At 34.8% G+C, this 23727-nt stretch overlaps 2 protein-coding genes across 3 annotated transcripts; both read right to left on the reverse strand.

Moving 5' to 3' along the window:
* Positions 1–27: 27 nt before the first annotated feature.
* Positions 28–3489, reverse strand: LOC107905583 (probable serine/threonine-protein kinase At1g01540). The gene is made up of 7 exons (XM_016832272.2): positions 2471–3489; positions 2175–2279; positions 1927–2049; positions 1647–1817; positions 1427–1556; positions 1106–1315; positions 28–501 (listed from the first exon to the last, which is right to left on the reverse strand). Exons 1-7 carry the CDS (start codon positions 3136–3138, stop codon positions 340–342), a joined length of 1569 nt encoding a protein of 522 aa, XP_016687761.1. The 5' UTR covers positions 3139–3489; the 3' UTR covers positions 28–339.
* A 15725-nt stretch (positions 3490–19214) lies between these two features.
* On the reverse strand, positions 19215–22852 carry LOC107905585 (transcription factor SPATULA). 2 transcript variants are annotated; one of them, XM_016832273.2, is made up of 6 exons: positions 22245–22852; positions 22033–22131; positions 21890–21955; positions 21741–21806; positions 19728–20048; positions 19215–19632 (listed from the first exon to the last, which is right to left on the reverse strand). In XM_016832273.2, the coding sequence occupies exons 1-6, from the start codon at positions 22611–22613 to the stop codon at positions 19552–19554; spliced, it is 1002 nt and encodes a 333-aa protein (XP_016687762.1). In that variant the 5' UTR covers positions 22614–22852; the 3' UTR covers positions 19215–19551. The 2 variants fall into 2 exon arrangements, with proteins under 2 accessions (XP_016687762.1, XP_016687763.1); XM_016832274.2 differs by having other exon boundaries at positions 22033–22128; positions 22245–22846.
* Between the last annotated feature and the right edge of the window lie 875 nt (positions 22853–23727).

Raw genomic sequence — 23727 nt, forward strand, 5'->3', positions numbered from 1 at the left:
GTGGTAAAATGGTATTCATGGCCTGCCTACAGCAAAATATTACTACTTATGTTAATGACATCAAAAGCCAAATCACTTGGTAAAGTTACAGCACAAGATGAAACTATATATGCGAAGAAGCAGTATTACATGCACTAAATAGCAAATGACATACTGAGATTGGCATAAAATACCTACATAATCTACAAAAAGAAAAAACAAATTGCATTTAAAGACAACATGAATCATGTTTATACATGTACAGGGAAAAAAAAGTAGTGTGATTGCCTGAGCTAGCTCTGGATGTAAGGAATTAGCTGAAGAAAATGTGCCAATTCACCTTAACTTGAGTTTGCAAAGCTATGGCTCTTCAGATTCTTGTTTTCTCCATATTGATCTATTAGTATGAGCGCCACTTTCATATCCACTACTGTCACCTGATTCATTTACAGGTTTATCTGTCAATCTATCCTTCAGGCCATCTCGTAGTGACCGCATGTTTTCCCTTCCAGCTCTGCGGTCCTGAAATTTAAAAGCAGAAAGAAAAAACGGATGAAACAGAATAATCTGCTAATCAATATACCATGTAGCCGAATAACACCGACACGTTTTGGAAAGATGTATATGTTCAAGAAATGTGATTTTGCAAAAGCATTATCTAGAAAAGGTTGGACCAAAACATCATCCAATAGATTCTAGAGGTTCATGGGGACTTCATTATTCCATTTCCCAATTGAACCCGAGCATCACTAGAAGTGGCAAAGCTCGTCTTGGTTTTCTCATCAATAAGGAAACTAATGAATAACAGAGTATGCATGAAATGGTTACATTTTGCTAACCTAAGTGATTTTAAAATATGATTTGTTCTATTAAATTGACCCAAATATATTGCCTTAAAAATGAAACATCTAGGAAAATGCAAGTAAGCAAAAATCGTATGACAAATCTATGATAATCTAGTTTGTCTAGGAAATGCATGTGCTCCTTCACCAGATTTTTAACAATCACAAGCACAGAGATATACATGGTTAAAACTCAACAATGGTAAGTGTAAAATAAAAATATGAATGCAAATCATGATGTTACTATCATTAGGTACAAGCATCAATGATCGATGTCGACTTACATCTCTAAACGGGAAGTCATCAGCCTCGAGCATATGAATCACATGCCCCATCTTAGGCCTTTTCTGAGCATTTGGGTCCACACAGCGTAAAGCGACTAAAAGGGCTCGCTTCAGTGCTCTAGAAGAAGGTTTTTCCGGTAACCTTGGATCCAAAACACCCTCTGCATTCCGATTGGTAACCATTGCTTTAAGCCACTCGACCAGATTTACCTAATACGTTAAAACCACTTACATACATTGAAAACAGAAAAGACCAAGAAAAGCCATCTAAAAGTTATCATAGGAACACATTATCAACTGACTAAATCGATATCTACGAACCTCTCCTTGAGGCCGGCTATAATCTACTGGATTTCTTCCAGAAATTAATTCCATGAGAAGAATGCCAAAGCTGTACACATCACTTCTCTCATTTAACATGCCAGTGCTAGCATATTCAGGAGCCACAAATCTACAAAACAGAGCCAGTACAAATGGATCAGCCATGACCAAATCACAACATTAGATGAACAATTTTCACAAAAGAGAAAGTTTGACTTACCCAAATGTTCCCATCACGCGAGTTGTCACATAGCTCCTTTCCGAACCCAAAAGCTTCGCTAGGCCAAAGTCAGATACTTTTGGATTCCACTGCTTGTCAAGCAAAATATTGCTCGACTTGATATCGCGATGAACAACTTTAGGCTCGAGTCCCTCGTGCAGATATGTCAACCTAAATCAAGTTTCAAATTTGGCAGACAACATCATTGTCAGCAAACATGGAGGAAAAAACCAAGGACAATTCAAGCTGTGCTAACATTATCAGTTAACCAAACGTTTACCCTTTTGCAGTTCCAAGCACTATATTCATACGGATCTCCCATGTAAGAGAACTGCAAGGCCCAACATCTCCGTGAAGCCATTGTTCTAAATTCCCATTGTCAACGTACTCATAAACAAGCATCCTATAGCCACCAATTCAGCACGTTAGCTATCCTTGCATGATACTGAGATTTTGCAATTCAAAAAAAGTTGAAAGCACTAACATAAAATCCAAACTTTAAATGCAGCAAATTAACACAAAGAGTACCTATGAGCTCCTTCCGCACAATAACCAAGTAACCTCACCAAATTCTTATGTCGTACACGTCCAATTGCTTCCACTTCAACCTTAAACTCCTTTTCAGCTTGGCCCCTAAAGAGAAGTACAAGAAAGAACACAACAGAAACTCAATTTCCCCAACAAAAACACTCCATGCAGTGAACCTTCCTATCAATTCTGAGAAAGGTACACTAATCCAAGAAATGCATTAAAGGGGAAAAAAGAGAGAAAAACTCCCAAATAGCCTGCAATTTGTCAAAGAAAAAGATAGCTTTTTTTTTTACCTATTATTTAGTAGATTCTTCACAGCAACATTTGTATTATCTTCCAAGACGCCACGGTAAACAATTCCATAGCCGCCTTCACCAATCACATTCTCAGCAGCAAATTCATCAGTAGCCTCCTCAAGCTCTCTCAAAGTATACCAATGTCCCCACCCCAAGTGGGAAACTTCCGGAACCGCCAGAATCGCCGTCCCCTGATCACCAGAACGGGACTCACCCGATCCATGACCCGACCCGGCTCCACGTTCCGGATATGCAATCCGATGATCCTTTCCTATCTCAATGTGGATTCTGTTGCGGCCAGAGATAGCGCTGCTGTCTTCTTCTGAATGAAGCGCCAATACATGGTCGGATTCTGGAAGTGGGTCAGGGTTTGAAGCTTGGTGAAGCTTGACGTCAGGATTAGAATGACGAGATGGGTCGACCCGGATTTCCTGAATCTCTTTGGACACACTGGGGATAGTAGAGTTATGAATAGGCTTAAAGCTGCCGTTGTGGCTGCTACCGGTGGCTTTGTTCTGGCGTTTAGAAGTGAACCAAAGGAAGATAAGGAAGAGAACAATGACGATAGCAGCTCCAACGCAGATTCCAAGAACAACCCACAAACGCAAACCGAAAATTGAGGTGCGCTTCGAGAGCTGATCGTTTAAGAAGGAATAATCAGACATGATTGCTCCTCCTCCTCCTCACTAGTTACTCGGTTTCGTTTCTTTAGCATCTAAAACACGGTCAAAATTGAAAAGTAATCTCTCGGTTCCTTCCTTTTTGTGAGGTGGAGTGGAACAACTGCTGAAGGGAATGAGGCTAAATAATTGTAAACGAACAGTGAGAGAGTCAAAGAAAGAGAGATTTTAGAAGAGAGTTACTAAAAGAAAAACGAGAGCAGCAGCTGGCATGATGCGACTTCTAGAATTTTAATATGGGAAATTTTGGCAAAACCCCTCCACTCAATTTAATGCTCTCTAACCTTAATATAGTGGAAAATCAATTATAGTCAAGCATATTTTCATGCCGATGTTATTATACTCTACTGGATCATCATTCAGATATTTTACTTTGAATATTACTAGAAAAATCTTTAGGATGCCTTTTCAATTTTTTTAAAATTCACCTTTTCAAAATTATTTCTTTATTTTTAAATCATTAACTTATATAATTAGATTTTTTTTATAGATGCGAAAAAAATAAAATAGAATTAAAATTTTATCATATGTTCATTTATTACATATTATATTTTAATTAACAGATTTAGAAAACCATTGGATTCACATAAGAGTGGTTGAGAATGGGAACTATTTAGTCTAATTAATATAATAGTATCTTCAATTTTTAAATTAATAAAATTTTGGCAGGAAGTATAAAGGAGGCTGAACCTCTTTTGACTTTGGTTTCTGGGTCTGCTCTTCTCTTTTAATTAAATAAGCTTCTACTTGTCTTGTCTTCATCTCAGGTTTCCTATTTTGGGATTTTTATATGTTTTTCACTCCTACTATTTTCTTATTATTTTACACCAAATTTTATTCCTACGGGTTTTTTACAAAAATATTATAAAAAATAAAAAATAATCAAAATGTTATAACATTTTTATTTACCAATATATATTTTTTTTTATTTACCAAAATATATCAAAAAATAAAAAAAACAAACAAAAACCTGCAAAAAAAATCTGTACCGATGTGACGGCACCTTGGTCATGCCAAAGCCATTGGCGGCACCAATGGTGCCATACTAATTGGCGGCTGTCCAGCTGAAGGGAGAAAAATTAAAAGAAAAAAAAGAAGAAGAATAGGTGCTGCGGAAAAGAAGAGAAAAAGAATGTATTTTTTAAAAATAATTGATTATATTGTTGTTATTATTTTGTATATTTTGTAATATTTTTTTGTTTTAGTTTAGTTATTAAGATTAATAAAACTCAAAATAATAGTATTAGTTAGTATTATTATTATTATTATTATTATTATTATTATTGTTGTTGTTGTTGTTGTTGTTGTTGTTGTTGTTAGTATTAATATATTATTAATGTATTAAGATGTAACTTAGTAATATTATTGTTAGCAAAAAACTAGTATTATTATTATGGTTACTTATTATTTTTATTTACCAAAATAAATTAGTTAGTAAAAAACTAGTATTATTATAGTTAGTTAGTTATTATTTTTAGTAAAATTAATAATTTTAGTGTGTATTATTTTTACTATAAAATTATTAATATTATTAGTGTGTTAGTTATAAGGATTAGTGGTTAAATGGTTTTCATGTACAAAATTGCATATTGAAACATTAAATTTTTTTAAGTAATTTAGTTACCGTTCGAGAATTTTTATGAGATTTTGTTTTTTTTTTACAGATTAAATATTGAAGATTGATGCTAAGTTTCTTGTATGCGTTTATTTCGATGGAGTCATCTTGACAACAAGTGTTGGATGTGTATTTGAATGTCGGCAACAAATAGCAATGAGATTTAATAGAAATGTATCTTTCGATAAAATGAAGACAAGGATTAATGCAAAAATTCATAGACGTTGTGGGAGAAGGATTTCAAAAATTTTCTACAAGTTTCCAGTTTCGACAAATCCGGTCAAATTAGTCGCAATGGAACTTGTAGACGACGAAGACGTGGAGACAATGGTCGATCTCTACTGTGGGAATGAGAGTGAGAAGAATGCACCGATTCACTTATTTGCTGAGTTAGTCGGTATGGAGCAAAATGAAGATGTTAATGCATCTGATGAAGAAGACGGGGCTGAAGAACCGTGGATGGTGGCTCCAATATCATACGTTGATAGTGAATCAACTATGGGTGGGATCGGTATCGACCTGAATATTACACCCGATGTTGACATGGTTGGTGGTGAAGAAGAAGGTGTTGGCGAAGAAGAAGGTGGTGGCGATCATTAGGATGAAGAGGTCGATAGTGACGGTAATCCCGATGTGGACGATGTACCTGATGATATTGACGATGAAGATGTCAACAACGATGTCTTTAACATGCGGCTCTGTCGCCCAACAAAGCTCCCGGTACAGCGTTGCTAGAACGGCGGAACCCCAGCTATTGGACCTAGCAGTGGACAAATCAGCTAGCAGGGGCAAGTATGACAAATGCACACAGTCGCCGTTTGCATCATGCATCAGTACTGCCCCTATCATATGCATGATGTACTTTCGAACAACACACATCAACTCACCTTCAGTGGCAGTCGCTGATAATTGTCTAATTTTGGCTTTTAGCCATGTAAATTTTATGCCGAAAAAATATTTATCACCGTCCTCTGGCGACTCTCCTAGGAGTTGATAGCAAAGTGCAGCCGGATCGGTGAATGAAGATACTCCTGTTACGAGACTCCCGTCAATTGGGAGCCCAAGCTGCACTGCAACATCCTCCAAGGTCACCGTGCACTCCCCGCACGGAAAATGGAAAGTGTGGGTCTCCAGACGCCACCGCTCCACTAGCGCAGATAATAAATCAAAACGCAAGTCGGACGACCAGATCAATGCTACTGACCCAAATCCGGCTAGCTCCAGGTACGGCATCAATCGTGCATCCGGAGCTATCTTTAAAACACTCACACGACCCCTTAATACTCGGAACGAGTCCTGATAGTGTTAAATTACAGAAAAATATTACGATAACATAATTTATTTGTATATATTGCGTATATCCTTTTTAAATAAATAGAATTCTTGATTAACAAATAATAAATCATACCGCGTTATTAGCCGCATCAGATATGTGTCTAATATCGCTTCGAATCAATCGAGCCATTGCAATGCCTGCAAGTTGAAAAAAAAGTTAGTAAAAAAATCTTACTTCGGCCATTTATTCGTATTTTTTTCTCCGCATTTTATTCCTTTAAAAAATATCATAATTTCTAATTTTATAATTTTACATTATTTCAGTGCATAATGTTTGAAATTTATTAATCTAGTGAGTTAAGGGGAATAAAAGAAAATAATAAATAAGGAAGGATTAAAAGGTAATTAGCCACATATTGGTGCCGCATTTTTATTCCCCTCCATCACCCTTTTTTTTTCCTCTATTATTTTGGTAAATAAAAAAAAGTTTACAATATTTTGGTATTTTTTTTTGTAATATTTTGGTAAAAAACCCGAAATAAACCCTTTCCCCTGCCCTTTGGTCGTATTATTATTTTTCCGATTTTTATTACTTTCAATAAAAATATATTATTTTCGTATTTTATTATTTTATATTATTTTAGTACATTTTGTTTCAATTATTTGTATAAATTATTTCTGAATTTTTTTAAAAAATTTACTAATACACTCTTACGTCGGCCATTTGTTCGTTTTTTTTATCCGCATTTTATTATTTTAAAAAATATCGTAATTTTTTATTTTATAATTTTACATTATTTCAATTTATTATGTTTGAAATTTATTACATGTACATTTTTCGCATTTTATTATTTTCGATAAATATACAATTCCCGTTTTTTTCTTTTCGTATTTTATGTTTTCTTAAACATATTTCTTTGTCATTTTACTTTTAATGCTATTTTCCTAAAATTTTAATTTCAAATTCCTAAGTAAAATTCATAAAAAAAAATCCCTAATCAACATACAATGTACATACCATTATTTTTTCATTCTAAATATATTTCATAAAATATAAATGCTAAATAAAATAATAAAATAACTACAATGTACATAACATAATTTTTAAACACACAATTAATATTACAAAAAAAATTAAATTTATAAAAAAAATTACCTTTTTTTTCTTTTTTTTCCTTCCTTTCCTCTTCTTCTTTTTTTTTTTCTCTTCTCCTTTCCTTTTCTTTACTTCTTTCTTTCTTTTTTCTTCTCCTTTCATTTTCTTCTTTTGTCTTTCTTTTTGTCTCTTCTCCTTTCCTTTTCTTTCTTTCTTTCCCTCTCTTTCTGCCCCCACCACTGACCCCCTATTATACATTGGTGTCACCAATGGCTTTGGCACCTTTGGTGCCTCCAATACCATTGGCGTGACCAGTGTCCCGTCACATCGGTCCAGATTTTTTTTTGCAGGTTTTTTTTGTTAATATATTTTGGTAAATAAAAAATATATATATTGGTAAATAAAAAAAAGTTATAACATTTTGGTTATTTTTTATTTTTTTAATAATATTTTTGTAAAAAACCCCTACTTTTCTCACAAGACTAAATAGTTGTATCTTTTATATATTTATTTTTTAATAAAAATAATTAAGTTTTTCTCAAAAGTATTAAATAATGTTTTTTATTTTTAATTGAGTTATAACTTATTATAGGATATGTTAACTCAATTAAATATTAATATTGTTTCAATGTATAATTTGATACATAAATTTTAATTTCGTATAATTATTTACACGAAACTTTAGTTGTGGTTCAAACGTACACGTTAGACTTTAATTTTGATTTATTTGTACACATTTAAATAAATAAATATATATATTTAGATTAATATAATTGTTTGTGTGTGCAATATATAAACGTGAAATGGTGCTACATCTATAATGTTGCTAGAGGTTTGTAAAAATTGAAAACAACCAAAGTTCCATGTATATAATTGCACAAAATTAAAGTGCACATGTAATTTTGATATTTATCCCAAAATTTTATATAAGATAGATTTTTTTTATTTCTTTACTATGGAATAAGAATTAATTATTCAACTAACTTTTAGGTCAAATTTAGTTATTGGTCCTTATACCATGCATAAGTTACAAAACTATAATATGGTAAATCTTTGTTTTTGTAATTTTTAAATTTTAAATCATGACCCAAACGGTAGTAGTTAAATTCATTAGGTCAAATTTTGCTATTAGTCCCTCTAATATATGTAACATGTGTTTTTAGTTCTTGTACTCTAATTTAATAACTTTTTTAGTCTATATATTTCTCAAAATTTGAAAAATCAATATTAATCAAAACGGAATTAATTAAATTCATTAATTATAGAAATACTAAGCCGAACATAACATTACACGTGATAATATATTCGTAGCGTAAAATTTAAAAAATAACACAATTTAGTTGCTGCAATTTCAGGTCAGATATGGAATTTTAAAATCTAAAGAAAGAAAAGCTAAATACATAGCTTACATATATTAGAGGGAGTAATAGCAAAACTAAACCATCTTGTTATTATGTCTTATTTTGGCAAAGGTCATACGTGGCATGGCAATAGGGTTAACCACTTGGGCTAATTTTTGGGTCCACTGCCTTAGATGGGTCGTTTATGCCAGCGTTGCACATCCACCATCACACGTGGAATGGTGGCTGCCAAGTTTTCAATTCACGAAATATTTCAGGAAATTACAAAAACGTATAAGATGATTTAATAAGACCAAACAAAAACAGCAGTTACATTCATATCTCCCAAATTGATATATTAAAAAAACTGTAAATGACACGTATAATTTAAAATTGCCACCATCTCATCTGACAAATAATATAAGACAAAACAAAGATTTAGAAGCAAATGCAAAACATTGTTTCGGCAGAGTTACGTGTCGCATCGGTGCATAAATTGTCAGTATTACATTTGTAATACGAATCAAAAAGGCGCAAGGCGATCCTTGGCATTACCCTTTTTTAAGACGTTGAATGTTGGAGCGATTCGTCACATGGGGAGAGCAGTCACAATTTTGGCTTTGCGTCACATGTATACAACCCCTTTGCCTTTTCGATATGTAATACTAACAACACCATCTAATTAAAGGTGCAAACTTAAGGGTTACCAACAAGGATCCGCCACGTTGCCCACTTGGCAACGAAAATTCTCCGACGATGTTCACGTCGGCTCCCTAATGATTAAAACAATGATTTGGGGTCATCCTCAAATGTCACTGATAGCGTTCATCTCATGATTCGAAGGCATATATACTGTTAGGTATGGCAGTCAATGGTAAGCAAAGAAAATAATTTTAGCTTTGTGGGCAAATTTGCTGGCATCCTTTGTTTGCATTATCCTTCACCAAGGTGAAAAGGGCAAAAGGAGAAATATAAGTGGGAATTGATCAAGAGAGTTTTCATCATGTGTCTAGACTTGGAGGCCAAGCGAAGGATATCCCAAACCAAATTAATATTGGGGAAGTAAAGTAAAATTTTATATATACTCTTTTCGTCTTCAACATCATCAGAAATTTCAGGTTTGGACTTTGAATTGTTAGCTTCAAAACAATTGTCACCGAATAGCATTAATAGATTTGTACTGTAATGGAAAGTACTGACTGACCAAGCTTCTGTGTTGATTGTCTTGTCCATATTGTTACCATGAGTTTCAATCTCTCCTGCAACAAGCTTAAATTGTGTGCTCCACCGACAGTGGCTTGGGAAATTGTTCAAAACGCTCCACTGGCCCTAATCCAAGAAAACAAAACGAACCCCACGTTGTCAGGCAAAGTAGTTCAATACGGCAGACATAATAATCCCCCTTAAATGTATAGAATCAATTACAGATTCTAGCTATTGAAGTGCACAATTTCTGCACCGACTACTTATTTCGAATTTCGATGGTAAGCTGTCTTCTAAAAGTCAGAGAAAAGAATAAACAACATGTTCTGTAGTTTTTTTAAGCTCACCGTGCCACGCAGGCATGAACCGTGGTTTTCTTTCTAATTACATTGTCTTCCCCGGTCATCATCATATTCAATTAATTAAACTTGTCACGTTTAGCCACCAATGGAAAATTATAGGCACAATATTTTATAAGTTTCCCTTGCATGTTTTAAACAGTGTCTGAAAGCAAGCTGGAGTTATTTGGGCTGAAATTGTTTTAGACAAGTCCATATGGTGCCATTTGTGTACACTAGTATCATTAGCTACATAATTTGCTTCATGTACTTTTTTATTTTATTTTATTTTTCTTTCAATAAAACAAATCCGCAGATCATAAAATGGAAAATTGTGCATTCAAGACCATGAGTCCGGTTTTTATGCTACTAGAAGGGGGTTTTTTAATGCCATCTTAGTAACTATGTGAATGAACCAGATAAAGCTTTAATTTCAACTAAAAATCAACATAATCAGAGAAAATATTAAGAATGGAATATGTTCTATCTGTTCACTAATCCAGATTATGCAATACATATAAAAAGTATTCGGGCATATATACCAGAGAGCAGACATTTGTAATCAGGAGAGCAATCAATAGATGAGTAAGAGGAAATCTATGAACAGACGTAGGAAAGAAAAATTAATGCAACTACTGAATAAGTACCATCCATGCATATTCTGCCAGCATATGGTCAAGGACAAGGGTAGAATCCCCTTTGCTCTTAATGACTCTTTATAATCATCTGCTACGTATATTATCACGAAAACATTCTAAATGCACCCAAATGTGCTAGTATTCAAGTTTTTATGGGAAATTGAAAAGGAATTTCATCAGAAATAATGGCAAGGGCATTCCACGTATTCAGCATGCATGTACCAATGAAGACTACAGTTGGCGAAATGTCGCCATAGGTGAAGCTATGACTGGTGAAATTGTGGTTGAAGATCAGGTCCCGATAACAATTTATGAATTTAAAATTTTATCTTTAAAGTGTTTTTGTAATTATCAAACTCTGATCAAAGAAAAAAACCACCACATTTGTAAATACATTCAATTATTTAATTCAATGGTAAATATATTATATGTATTAAATTATGTTAGAAAAAAATTATATAAAAAATATATTTATAAAGGATTTATTTAACAATTGAATCATAAGTGGAGCGATATATACGTGTGATTATTCACTAATTCCGTGTTCAATATAAACTTTTGATTTATTTTAAGTTGTGAATCTTAGTTGCCTTATTTAAAGATTTTATAACAACGTATCAAAAGATAAAAGCACTATTGTAATAATTTATAGGCATCAAGATAAATTTATCCCTTAACATTTACTTATTTTGTCACTTTGGCTCTCAACCTTTAAATTTAATCAATTTGCCTACTTTTTTAAGGAAAATTTGACTGAACTGTTAAAATTTAGATGGCATTGATGTTGCCACTAATGTGGCAGTTCATGTATAATTCATAAAAATTCAAAAAAAATTAATTAAAAAATATTTAAAAATTAAAGAAATTCAAAAAAGTTCATAAAAACTTTTAGAAAATTTATCCATGTTAGTAGCATGTAACAACTCAATTTTCAGTGGTATCGAAAACAGTAATTTCAAAACCCCATTTCTGATGTCCGAGTCCGTAAATATTAAATATTAATATTTATAGGGTTATTATAAAAATATATTAAAGTTTGGTCCAGTAATTTTATTGAATTAATAGTTAATTAAGGTATAAGGACTAAATTATAAAAGTTTACCACTATAGATTTTTAAATAGTTGAAGGACCAAATTAGTAATTAGACCATTTTAGTAGTTATTGTGGCATGTACCTATGTTTTGTGGCATGTATTTGTATATGTTAACTTGAAATGATAGTTTTAATTTCAAACTTCACTAATGTTTTGTTTTGGTAAGGTTAATGCTTAATTGTATATGTATATTTTGGTAACATGTTGAAATATGTTGTGGCAAATTGAAATGGCATAAATGGGATATAATTTGGTATGTTTCAAGAAGTTTGAGATAGGTAAACATTTGGCATTTGTCAAATAGTTTGGTTTTGTTGCGCGGAAGCGTGTGAAAGAGTAAAATTATTGTACTGAAAAATCACACTAAGTTCAATTCCCAGGAAAGAGAGGTGGATCACGAGGATCGCTTACATACCAGATCTTTCCTAGCCAGAATATCCCTCTATCGTAATTTAATAGCACAATAAATCACTACAATGACACTTGCAAAATATGCAGAACAAAAATAAAGAACACTAGAATTTTAACGAGGTTCAGCAAATTTTGCCTACGTCCTCGGGCACTACCAAATATATTTCACTCCAAAAATACAAGTGAAAGTTTACAAATAGGGAGAGAGAACAATTGCCTTAAGTAGAGAATGGCAAGTGTGGGATGAAGAAAGTAAGAAATGGTTAGGCCTATTTATAGTTGAGGTTCAAGGATCAACTTGCAATGTCCCTATACAATTAGGGACCAAAATTGCAATTATCCCATGCCAACTTTTAACCCAACTTGCCAACCAATTTTACTTTCTACTTTCGGTGCCCACCCTTTTTGACTTTTCAAACAATGGGTGGGTTCCAATAATCTCCACCTTGAAGATTTGATTAGGATAATCTTATCTTCACACAATTCTTTCTGCCTTTGACAACAATACTTGATAGTGCCTTCTTCAACTGTTAAACTTGCAGGATATTAATCAAGTTCAAACAATGTTCGAACTTGGTTGATGTTACCACCTTGGTCATCATATCTGCGGGATTATCTACAGTCTTGATCTTCTGAAGACAAATTTTCCCCTCTTCAATAATTTCCCGCACAAAATGGAATCGTACGTCGATATGTTTTGTACGTGCATGATAGACTTGATTCTTTGCTAAATGAATAGCACTTTGACTATCACAATACACGTTAATATGCTCCTGAACCAACCCCAAGGTTTTAGCCATACCTTGTAACCAAATAGCCTCCTTTACAGCCTCTGTTACAGCCATGTACTCGGCTTCTGTGGTTGACAATGCAACTGTAGACTGTAGTGTAGACTTCCAACTTATTGGTCCTCCAGCAAGTGTAAACACATAACCGGTGGTTGATCTTCGCTTGTCCAAATCACCGGCATAGTCAGAATCAACGTACCCAATAACACCTTTACCAAGTGTATTATCCTGCTTGAACAGTAATCCAACATCCACGGTCTTCTGAATATACCGTAGAATCCATTTCACAGCTTGCCAATGTCCTTTTCCAGGATTATGCATATACCTGCTCACTATACTAACTGCCTGTGAAATGTCGGGTCTTGTACACACCATTGCATACATCAAGCTACCCACTGCATTAGAATACGGAACTTGCAACATATATTCTCGTTCCGTATTCGTCGAAGGAGATAGTTGTGCAGAAAGCTTGAAATGAGAAGCCAACGGGGTACTTACAGGTTTGGTCTGCTCGTTCATGCCAAACTGCTGTAGTACTTTCTTCAAATACTGCTTCTGAGACAAGCTAACTCTGCCATGAGCTCTATCTCTACATATTTCCATGCCGAGAATCTTTTTAGCTTCTCCTAGATCTTTCATCTCAAACTCGAGATTGAGTTGAGTCTTCAATCTTTCAATCTCAACTTTGCTCTTAGATGCTATTAGCATATCATCAACATATAAGAGCAAGTATATGAAAGTTCCTTCTTGTAGCTTCTGAAAATACACGCAATGATCAAATTTACTTCTTGTGTACCTTTGCCCTTTCATGAACTGATCAAATCGCTTGTACCACTGCCTCGGAGATTGCTTCAATCCATAAAGCGACTTTGTCAGTTTGCAAACCCAATTTTCTTTTCCAGCAACCTTGAATCCATCTGGCTGAGTCATATAGATTTCCTCTTCCAAATCACCGTGTAAAAACGCGGTCTTCACATCAAGCTGAACTAGTTCAAGATCATATTGCGCAACCAAGGCTAGCAAAATCCGAATAGACGAATGCTTCACAACTGGAGAAAACACTTCATTGTAGTCTATTCCTTCTTTCTGAGCGTAACCCTTTGCTACCAATCTAGCCTTGTATCGAATTTCATTTTTACCAGGAAATCCTTCCTTCTTCGCATATACCCATTTGCATCCAATTGCCTTCTTTCCCTTGGGCAGTCTCACCAACTCCCAAGTCCTATTTTTATGAAGAGACTGCATTTCTTCATTCATAGCTTGCTTCCACTTTACACCATCAGAGTTACTTATTGCTTCTGTGTAAGTGGAAGGAACATCATCATCTGCAATTGGAAGTGCATAGGCCACCATATCGTCAAAGCGAGCAGGCTTACGAATCTCTCTTCTTGGCCTCCTATATGCAATTGAATCTTGTTGCTGTAGAAGTTCTTGGGTCGAAACTTCTTCATCATTTGTTCTTTCAATATTAGCTGGATCATCATTAACCTTTTCAAACTCCACCTGCTGCAAAGTACTACTGGTTTTGTCATCCTTTTGTGAATCCTCGTTCTTCATCATGGTTGATTCATCAAAAGTTACATCTCTACTGAAAACAATCTTCCTTGTATCAGGACACCAGAGACGGTATCCTTTTACACCACCAGTTATACCCATGAATAATGCTTTCTTTGCTCTTGGGTCTAACTTAGATTCTTTTACATGATAATATGCAGTGGAACCAAAAACATGTAAAGAATCATAATCAGTAGCAGGTTTACCAGTCCACATCTCCATAGGAGTTTTTCCATTTATTGCAGCTGATGGCAATCGGTTAATTAGATGGCACGCATATGTAACTGCCTCAGCCCAAAATTCCTTGCCCAATCCAGCATTGGACAACATACATCGAACTTTCTCCAGTATAGTTCGATTCATGCGTTCTGCCACCCCATTCTGCTGTGGTGTATCTCGAACAGTGAAGTGTCGCACAATGCCCTCATCTTGACATACTTGTAGAAATGGATCATTTTTGTACTCAGTACCATTATCTGATCGAAGTCGTTTGACCTTTCGACCTGTCTGAGTCTCCACCATCTTCTTCCACTTCAGAAATGCATCCAAAACTTCATTTTTTCTTTTCATTAGATACACCCATACTTTTCTTGAATATTCATCAAGAAAAATGACAAAATAGTGCATACCTCCCAAAGAAGCCACTTTGGTAGGTCCCCACACATCACTGTGAACATAGTCCAGAATTCCTTTCGTATTGTGAATTGCTGAACCAAATTTTACCCTCGTCTGCTTGCCCAGAACACAATGTTCACAGAATTCCAATTTGCAAGAATTTGCACCTTTCAACAAGCCTTGCTTCGCCAAAGTCTGCAAAGCTTTTTCACCAGCATGTCCCAATTGCCTATGCCATAACCTGGTAGCCTCTGAATCTGCATCTTTCGCAGAAGCTGTTGATGTTGATCCAATAACTTTACTTCCATTTAAATAGTACAAGTTATTTCTTCTAGTGCCTTTCATCACCGTCAATACCCCAGCTACTACCTTTAGTAATCCATCTCTCAAAGTGATTGTGAGCCCTTTAGATTCTAGGGCCCCTAATGAGATGAGATTTTTCTTCAAGCTGGGTACATAGCGAACATCTGTCAGAACTTGGATTGAGCCGTCATGGTTCTTCAATTTGATTGTACCTACACCCATTGTCTTACAGGCACTATCATTGCCCATAAAAACAACTCCACCTTCTAGTTCTTCAAGACTAGAAAACCAGTCCTTATTAGGACACATATGGTAAGTACATCCCGAATCCAATATCCACTCATCCGTTTGACATGCCATTGCCATGCCAACCAAGCTAAAGTCTGACTCCTCATCATGCTCCGCTACACATGCATTAGAAATAGACTTGCCCTTTTGTAACTTAGGACAATTCTTTTTCCAATGCCCTTTCTCACGACAAAAGGCACATTCATCTTTGGCGGGTCTCCCTTTGGACTTACCCCTTCTACCAGGTTTGCTGCTGTGTGAACGACCTCTTACTGTTAAGACTTCTGCAGTTGTATCTCTGTGATCTCTTTTATCTTTCTTTCGAGTCTCAGATCTATACAACGCACTACAGACTGCATCAAATGTGATTGAATCTTTCCCATGAAGCAATGTGGTGGTAAGATGATCATATTCATCAGGAAGGGAATTCAACAACAATAATGCCTTGTCTTCATCTTCAAATTTCTCATCCAAATTTAGCAAGTCTGCTAAAATTTTATTGAATGAGTTCACATGGTCATTCATCGACATACCGGGTGCATACGTGAACCGAAAAAGTTTCTTTTTCATATAAAGCCTATTTTCAAGACTTTTCGTTAGAAACTTTTCTTCCAATGTATCCCACAGCTTCTTCGCTGATGTCTCCCTCATGACGGAATACTTCTGCTCTTTGGCCAAACATAGGCGGATTGTACCACACGCCTGTCTATTGATCTTGGCCCACTCCTTGTCATCCATCTTGTCAGGTTTTTCTTCAAGGGCTATATCCAGCTCTTGCTGACATAAGACATCCAGGATCTCACACTGCCACATACCAAAATTATTGGTACCGTCAAATTTCTCTACTTCAAATTTTACATTTGTCACAGTAGTCCTTGCTGATGACGATGTTGCTGCCATTTTTCTCCTCAATCCCAACTACTGTATACGTGAACAGTACTGTATACATGAATAGTGCCGTATACGTAAATAGTACTGTATACGTGAATAGTGCCGTATACGTGAATAGTGCCGTAAACGGTCGTATTCCCCAAGTACGAACCTGGCTCTGATACCAATTGTTGCGCGGAAGCGTGTGAAAGAGTAAAATTATTGTACTGAAAAATCACACTAAGTTCAATTCCCAGGAAAGAGAGGTGGATCACGAGGATCGCTTACATACCAGATCTTTCCTAGCTAGAATATCCCTCTATCGTAATTTAATAGCACAATAAATCACTACAATGACACTTGCAAAATATGCAGAACAAAAATAAAGAACACTAGAATTTTAACGAGGTTCAGCAAATTTTGCCTACGTCCTCGGGCACTACCAAATATATTTCACTCCAAAAATACAAGTGAAAGTTTACAAATAGGGAGAGAGAACAATTGCCTTAAGTAGAGAATGGCAAGTGTGGGATGAAGAAAGTAAGAAATGGTTAGGCCTATTTATAGTTGAGGTTCAAGGATCAACTTGCAATGTCCCTATACAATTAGGGACCAAAATTGCAATTATCCCATGCCAACTTTTAACCCAACTTGCCAACCAATTTTACTTTCTACTTTCGGTGCCCACCCTTTTTGACTTTTCAAACAATGGGTGGGTTCCAATAGGTTTGAATGTCATGTTATTGGAATGGAATGTTTAATGGTTGAATAGGTGGTATAATTTGATGCGGGAATGATTGAGATTATTGTACATGTTTTGGTGTAGCTAAGGTTAACCAAGTATGCACAAAATGAAAGGATTGTGCGGTAGTCATGAGATAGGTACCAAATGACTCAAATTTTACTAAAAATAGAGTTCGCGTCTCGGCGAGCAATCTTCATCGTCGCAACGTCGACCGACAATGAGTCACGTCGTGACATCGAGTGGCTTGAGGTCACAGCATGAAAAATTGTTTGACGACGTCATGACATCGGTCTTAAAATTTTAAAACTTTACAGTTTGGTCCTATTTCATGCTTGGGGAAACAAAAGAGCTTTTGTAAGCTTGATCAAGGCTCAAATTTAATTGTGTATCATAACGTGAAAGTGTTTATGACATGATTGTATGTTTGAATGATTTATTTACGATGTATTTTGTAGTAGTTGTTCCAGAAACGAATGTGACATCCTATAACTCAGACCCAGTGATCGGGTCGGGCAAAAGGTGTTACACAGTGAAATATATGTGAGCTGCCACGTCAATGTCATTAAGCTTTTAACAGTTTAATCAATTTTTCCATCAAAAATCTAGCAATTAGATTATATTTTAAAAGTTGAGGGTCAAAATGATCCAAAAAAAAAGAATAAAGGCCAAAATTACAAAATAAGTAAAGTTATGGGCTAAATTTATATTTATTCCTAACTTATACTATACTTTTTGGAACAAAAGAATGATAAATTATATTTTTCTAAAATGAGATTATTACTTGAGGGTGTTTTTATCTTTTTCATATTTTTATATAAAATGAATAAAATTAATTTTTAAACCCTAAATAATTACTAGAGACTTGAATCTAAGACACCATAATCCTAAAAATATTAACTTTATTATTTCAATCAAAACCTCACTCGTTTTTCACATTAATTTTTTATAAATATTATTTTATCATAACAATTTTTTTTACATATGACCCTATTTGATAAAGTGTTAAAAAAACTCAATCAATTAAAAATTAATAAAGCCTACTTATTATTTCATTTCTTTTATGATTATATTATCATTTATCAAACATTTTTAATTGCATTCAATGTTTTTTTTTCTTTTTGGAACAATGAAAATGGAACAATGAAAATTCGAACTTAAGCTAATCTTGAAGAAAGTGAACACCTAATCAATAAACCACAACTTTAATTCATGCTCGTATTTTATTTTAAGTAATATGTCAAACAAATTTTATTAATTAAATTCAACACTAAACTTTTTGATACTTTTTTTAATATTTTAATTTATTAAATATTAAAAGAAGAGTTATAGGAAAAGTGATAATTTAGAGTTGAATAGAGATTTGTTAAATAGAAATTTGGGGCCACCGGGGAAGCTTTTCGCAGAAGGATTAGATACCGAGACCTGTCAAACAACAAAGCACTAAACAAGCCATGACTCAAGTTTAGCTTGGGTTTTGAATTGTATCCTTCTCTTAATCATTTATAAAATGAAAAAGTGTGTGGTTTAAAAACGCATTATTATTATTATTATTATTATGTTGATACATGTTATCAAGTATCAACCAAGATAGAGGAGGAGAGGAGACGGTGCTATTTGCTAGTTAAGTGCAACTTACCAAAGCTTTTTGAAGATTCTGTAAATGCAAAAAGGCTGACAAAGAAGCGAAGAAAACTTTGTTCTTTAATATATAAATGCCAATCATCAGTGCTGGGCAAAACTAACACTCCTTCGCTGCAAAGAATCTTTTTATCATATAATATTAACTTTACGAGACACCTCCATACTGTCCTTCAGGGACCACTTCCAATTCAATCTGGGTTCCAAGGAAATGCCCTGTTTTTCATTACTCAAAACAATTAATAAGTGGTTGAAGAAACTGCTACTTGTTAGCCATTTAAGGTCGTCATTCCAACTAAATGTGCCTTCATTTCAGCACCGAGAAGAAAGATTCCCACTTTAACGCCATAGAGATAGTAATTATAATTATCACTTTATGCAGGGGTAGGAGGGGGGGGGGAATGAGGCATCAAATCAATTCCTTAGTGTCAACCTGTTACAACTTGTAACATAAAATAACCTGAACAAGTATAAAATGTTATCAGTTTGAATATAATTTGTAGATTCTATGGCACTTGAAGCAGAGGAAGAGTTCGGTCTCGGTTTTATTATTGTACATGCTGTTTCTTGGGGGAATTCTGCTTTGGCTAAGACACGCCTGATGAAGAGCTATTCCCACCATGATTCATCTCTAATTCAATCTGTGATCTGCCTTCCTTACAAATTTCCTTTACACGCACAAAAAACAAAGCTTCGCATTAATCCCTCAAGTTTTCTGAGTTCTGATAGATTCATCACATCTACATGTTAATGCTAAAATTACCTTGGAAGAGGTTGAGTGGGTGAAGGATCCATAGTGTGCCCCAGCAGGTGATTCAAAACCAATTGAAGCTTCCAAATTAGACATGTTAGCTACAGAAGGTGCAACAACTGGCAGATTTGAGATGGTGCATGGATTCGAAAGATTAAAAGGTGTATTCATCGAGCTTTCTTCGTTTGAAGAAAATGTGCCTGCTCCGATGTTGGGACTGAAGAATCCATGTCCCTCATCATAGCCCAAGCCTGTGGGAGGCATTTGCATTGGCTGCGGTACTCCTGGTAAGCACATTGGGTACAAACTCAATCCATTTCTCATCGATAACATCTGTAAACAGCCATGAAAACAAATCAAGTTGGCTATTCATGATTCTAGCTCAGTTTGTAATTGCACCATAACATCTCACAAACCAAACTAATGATTTAAAAGTAAATCCAATATTTATCATTTATTCTACACACATGTTTAAGGGACTTCCACGCCATCATGTGAAACAAATTAAAAATCTTATGAACATCAAAAAGTAAAAATGTACATAAATAAAGCAAATCCATTTCTCTTCGGATCATGGCCATGGCCATCACCAAAAAATAAAAATGTAGGCATGAAATTAAAAGCATTGGTGCCTAGCATCTCCTTTCCTCCCATTCCAGGCTTGGTAACATAAACACCAGGTTTCTCCATTACATGAGCAAAGTCATAGAAACCTAGAGTAGTTGTATAGAGCACAGTGCCTGCTTCCTCTACGTAAATTCTGGGTAATAAACATTATCAAATTCAGACAGTGACATGACATTGTTAAATGCCAATATTTCAGGATCTTTAAGAAGATCCACATAGATTTTCTTCAGTGTTCCAGGAAGCTTAAGATTATATGTGGTCCAATTGGTTTAGTCTTGCCATAGCTGTAAAGCCAATTAGCAAACTTTTTCTAATGTAAAAATCTAATAGGCGGTTACAATAAATCAAGCATGTCATGTTAGCTCCAAGGACGTTTCCTTCAACCCAGGAGACTTGTTAGAGAAGCTCTTTGCTCTATGGAAAACTGTGCAGGAAGGCCCACCAACCCGCACGATAAGGTTATGGACAGCAAGGCTAAGCAAAGCAGACCATGTCAGGGCAGCCAGAGAACCCAAGAGCAGTCTTAGCATACACAATGAATCAAAAGCAACTCCTAGAGAAAAAATATTGATGCTGTTGTCAAAACTCAGCTTTGTTGAGGAGATTAAGGCAAAGGCTATCACAATCATCCACCATTTACTCATGGGGAAGAGGCAGAGGTTGGCAGCTGAACAGGTGGAATAGCAGATCTGCTCTGTAGTTAGGGTATCTTGGATGATCTTTTCAAAGTCAATGCACAATTGCTTAGTTTGGAGAGAGCTTGACTTCTATTAATGGAAAGTAAACACAGAGAGGAGTCAAGGAGAAAAGGAAAGATGGAAGCCATCGCCATGGGGAGAGGAGAAAAACAGAACTCTCCTGCTTCCAGCTCAGGAGGAAAATGGAACTTGCCTATGGAAGACAAGACAGGATTATGCGTATCTAATAAAATAAAGCAAAAGGTAAGGTTCTTTAAATAATAGAATGTGTTTTTTTCTTTAATTTAAAATTTAAGACGTACATAGATATGCTTGTTCTCTAACGATCTTCTTTTGGCTTTTTTTCCTTTCTTTCTTTAGTATTCCGGAGTTCTCTCTTCTTGAGAGTGGTAGATCTTGTTACTTAACCATCAAATATTGAATTACAATCTTCATTTTGTAGGGTGATGATTTAATGATCTAAGGCTAAGAACATTACAAAGTTCACGACATAAATAGATAATAGTAGACGTTAAAAATAAACAATGTAGTAGTAATACTAATATATAGAGAGATATCAACTCCTACCAGTTCTAAAATCTAGAAAGGCATAGAAGCTCTAACACGTGATAATTAATACTAATAATTGAAAACGACATTGTAAATTGTAATACACCAAAATTGGAAAACAGAAATGGCAGAAACAGAAGAGGGCACTCACCTGTACTTGAAGCTGAAGCTGTTTTAAATACTCGATCGCCTCGTCAAGCATAGAAGCTTTATCCGTCTATCACTCCAAAAACGATCCAAATCATCAATTTGAAAAAAAAAAAAGGTTTTTTTTCTTTGGTTGTCGAAGTTTACAAGTACCTTGTTAGAGTTCGGGATTAGATTCTGTAAAGCTTTCATTTTCTCATTAATCCGACTCCTCCTCCTCTGCCAAACAAAAACAATCAAATATCTTATAGATTTTCAATTTCTTTTCAAAAGTAAAATGGTTAAGAAAGTCAAACCTTTTCCGACAAATTATGGACTTCGGCTGCTCTGCTGCGCTTCGATGAACTCCGTGGCCGTTCTTGATTTGATGGCACCTCCGATGCGTCCGGAACCTTCTAGATTAAAATAGTAATCTTAATCTAAAACTTCACAATTGGAGAAAAAAATCTAAATCTTTCACAGGAGAAGATCTTTGAAACTTTAAGAATATTATTTCAAATTGTTTTACCTCGCTGTCATAACTGAAATCGCAGGCAGAAGATAACGCATTGTCAGCGCTATCTTTAACGTTAGCTCCAAAATACGTTTCAGGATCAGAGATATTGACTCGAGGCTCTGATTCGATTCGAACAGCCAATCCGCCGAGCCGGTACCGATCCATAACCGGAATTCCCATCCCCGCGCCGGAGTTAGCAGCCGGCGTTGAAATTCCCGGCACTTGAGACGGAAAAGAGTGAATGTTCTTGCCCTTGAATTGCATGCACGAAGATGATGAAGATGACGAAGAAGAGGAATTGTGAAGGAGCTGGTTAAGGATAGTGGAAATTTCTTCAGTTTCCGGATTCGAATAAGGAGAACCACCGTACAGATCCGCCATGAAAACGAGTCAGAGAAGAAATTAAATAGAATCTAAACGCAAGAATAAGAAAGAGGAAACGTTTTCTGATCCACTTACTCTTCCTTTTCTTTTTTCTTCTTCTTTTTCTTTTTTTTTTGTTTGTTTATTTTATCTTTTTCTGTGCTGATTTTGTTTGGATCTTTTCGTTATTGTTTTTTCTTTTTTCCCAAAAAGAAAAAGGAAAATAATATATGAAATTTCTGAAGATGATGATTACTGAATAACAGAGTCTGGAGCTTTAGCTTTTATTCCCAAAGTTGCATAATCAAAATTCGGATTAATCTCCCGCCCTAATTAAAACGGACCGTCCAATATTTTTATTATTTTCTTTTAGGGTCCTCCTTTTTATATTTATTCTGAATTCACCACAAATATTTCACAATTTTCAATTTTGTCCCCCCTTTGCAACTGCTCATATTGGAATTTTTAGTTGTTTTTATCCCATTTTTTAAACCAAATTCATGGGTTTCTATCTACAGCAAATAATCTAAGTTGATTCTCTGTGTTTGTCAAGATTTGATCATTAAGATTCCTAAATTCCACGAATCTTAAGACAACAAGAGCAATTGTTTCATATTTAAATTGTGATATTCTATTTACAGGAAAAAGAATCACGTGACATAAGTTGATTACTTTTAGAACTCTGCGAGAACTAATCATTTCCACTCTCAAATTCCATAAAAATTTGCACGTTGAGACAAACATCTAACAAGTTTCTTAATACAGTCAATGCTTTTTCAATGTTCAATGAAGAACAAAACACAGAGCAAGTCTTTGGATTATTATTCATGCATTGATATTGTAATAAATAAAAATCTCTACAATTACGGCTATGATGTTAATATGTTTTTTTTTTATTTTCATGTCTCTTTTATTTATAATTGTCTCCCCCAACAATATTGTTTTCAAAGTTCAAACATGCATTATCTATCATAGCATTACATACCATACTTGTTAGTGTTGACATGTGTCTTTTAATATATTAAAAAACTAAAAAATATAATTAAAAAATACAAGGTAAAATTATTATGCGTTTTTAATTCTACCTTCAAGTGCCTAAAATAATTATCCTTATAAAGCCTTAGATTATTAA

Source organism: Gossypium hirsutum, chromosome D05 (genome assembly GCF_007990345.1).
Source record: "Gossypium hirsutum isolate 1008001.06 chromosome D05, Gossypium_hirsutum_v2.1, whole genome shotgun sequence".
Taxonomy (NCBI): Eukaryota; Viridiplantae; Streptophyta; class Magnoliopsida; order Malvales; family Malvaceae; genus Gossypium; species Gossypium hirsutum.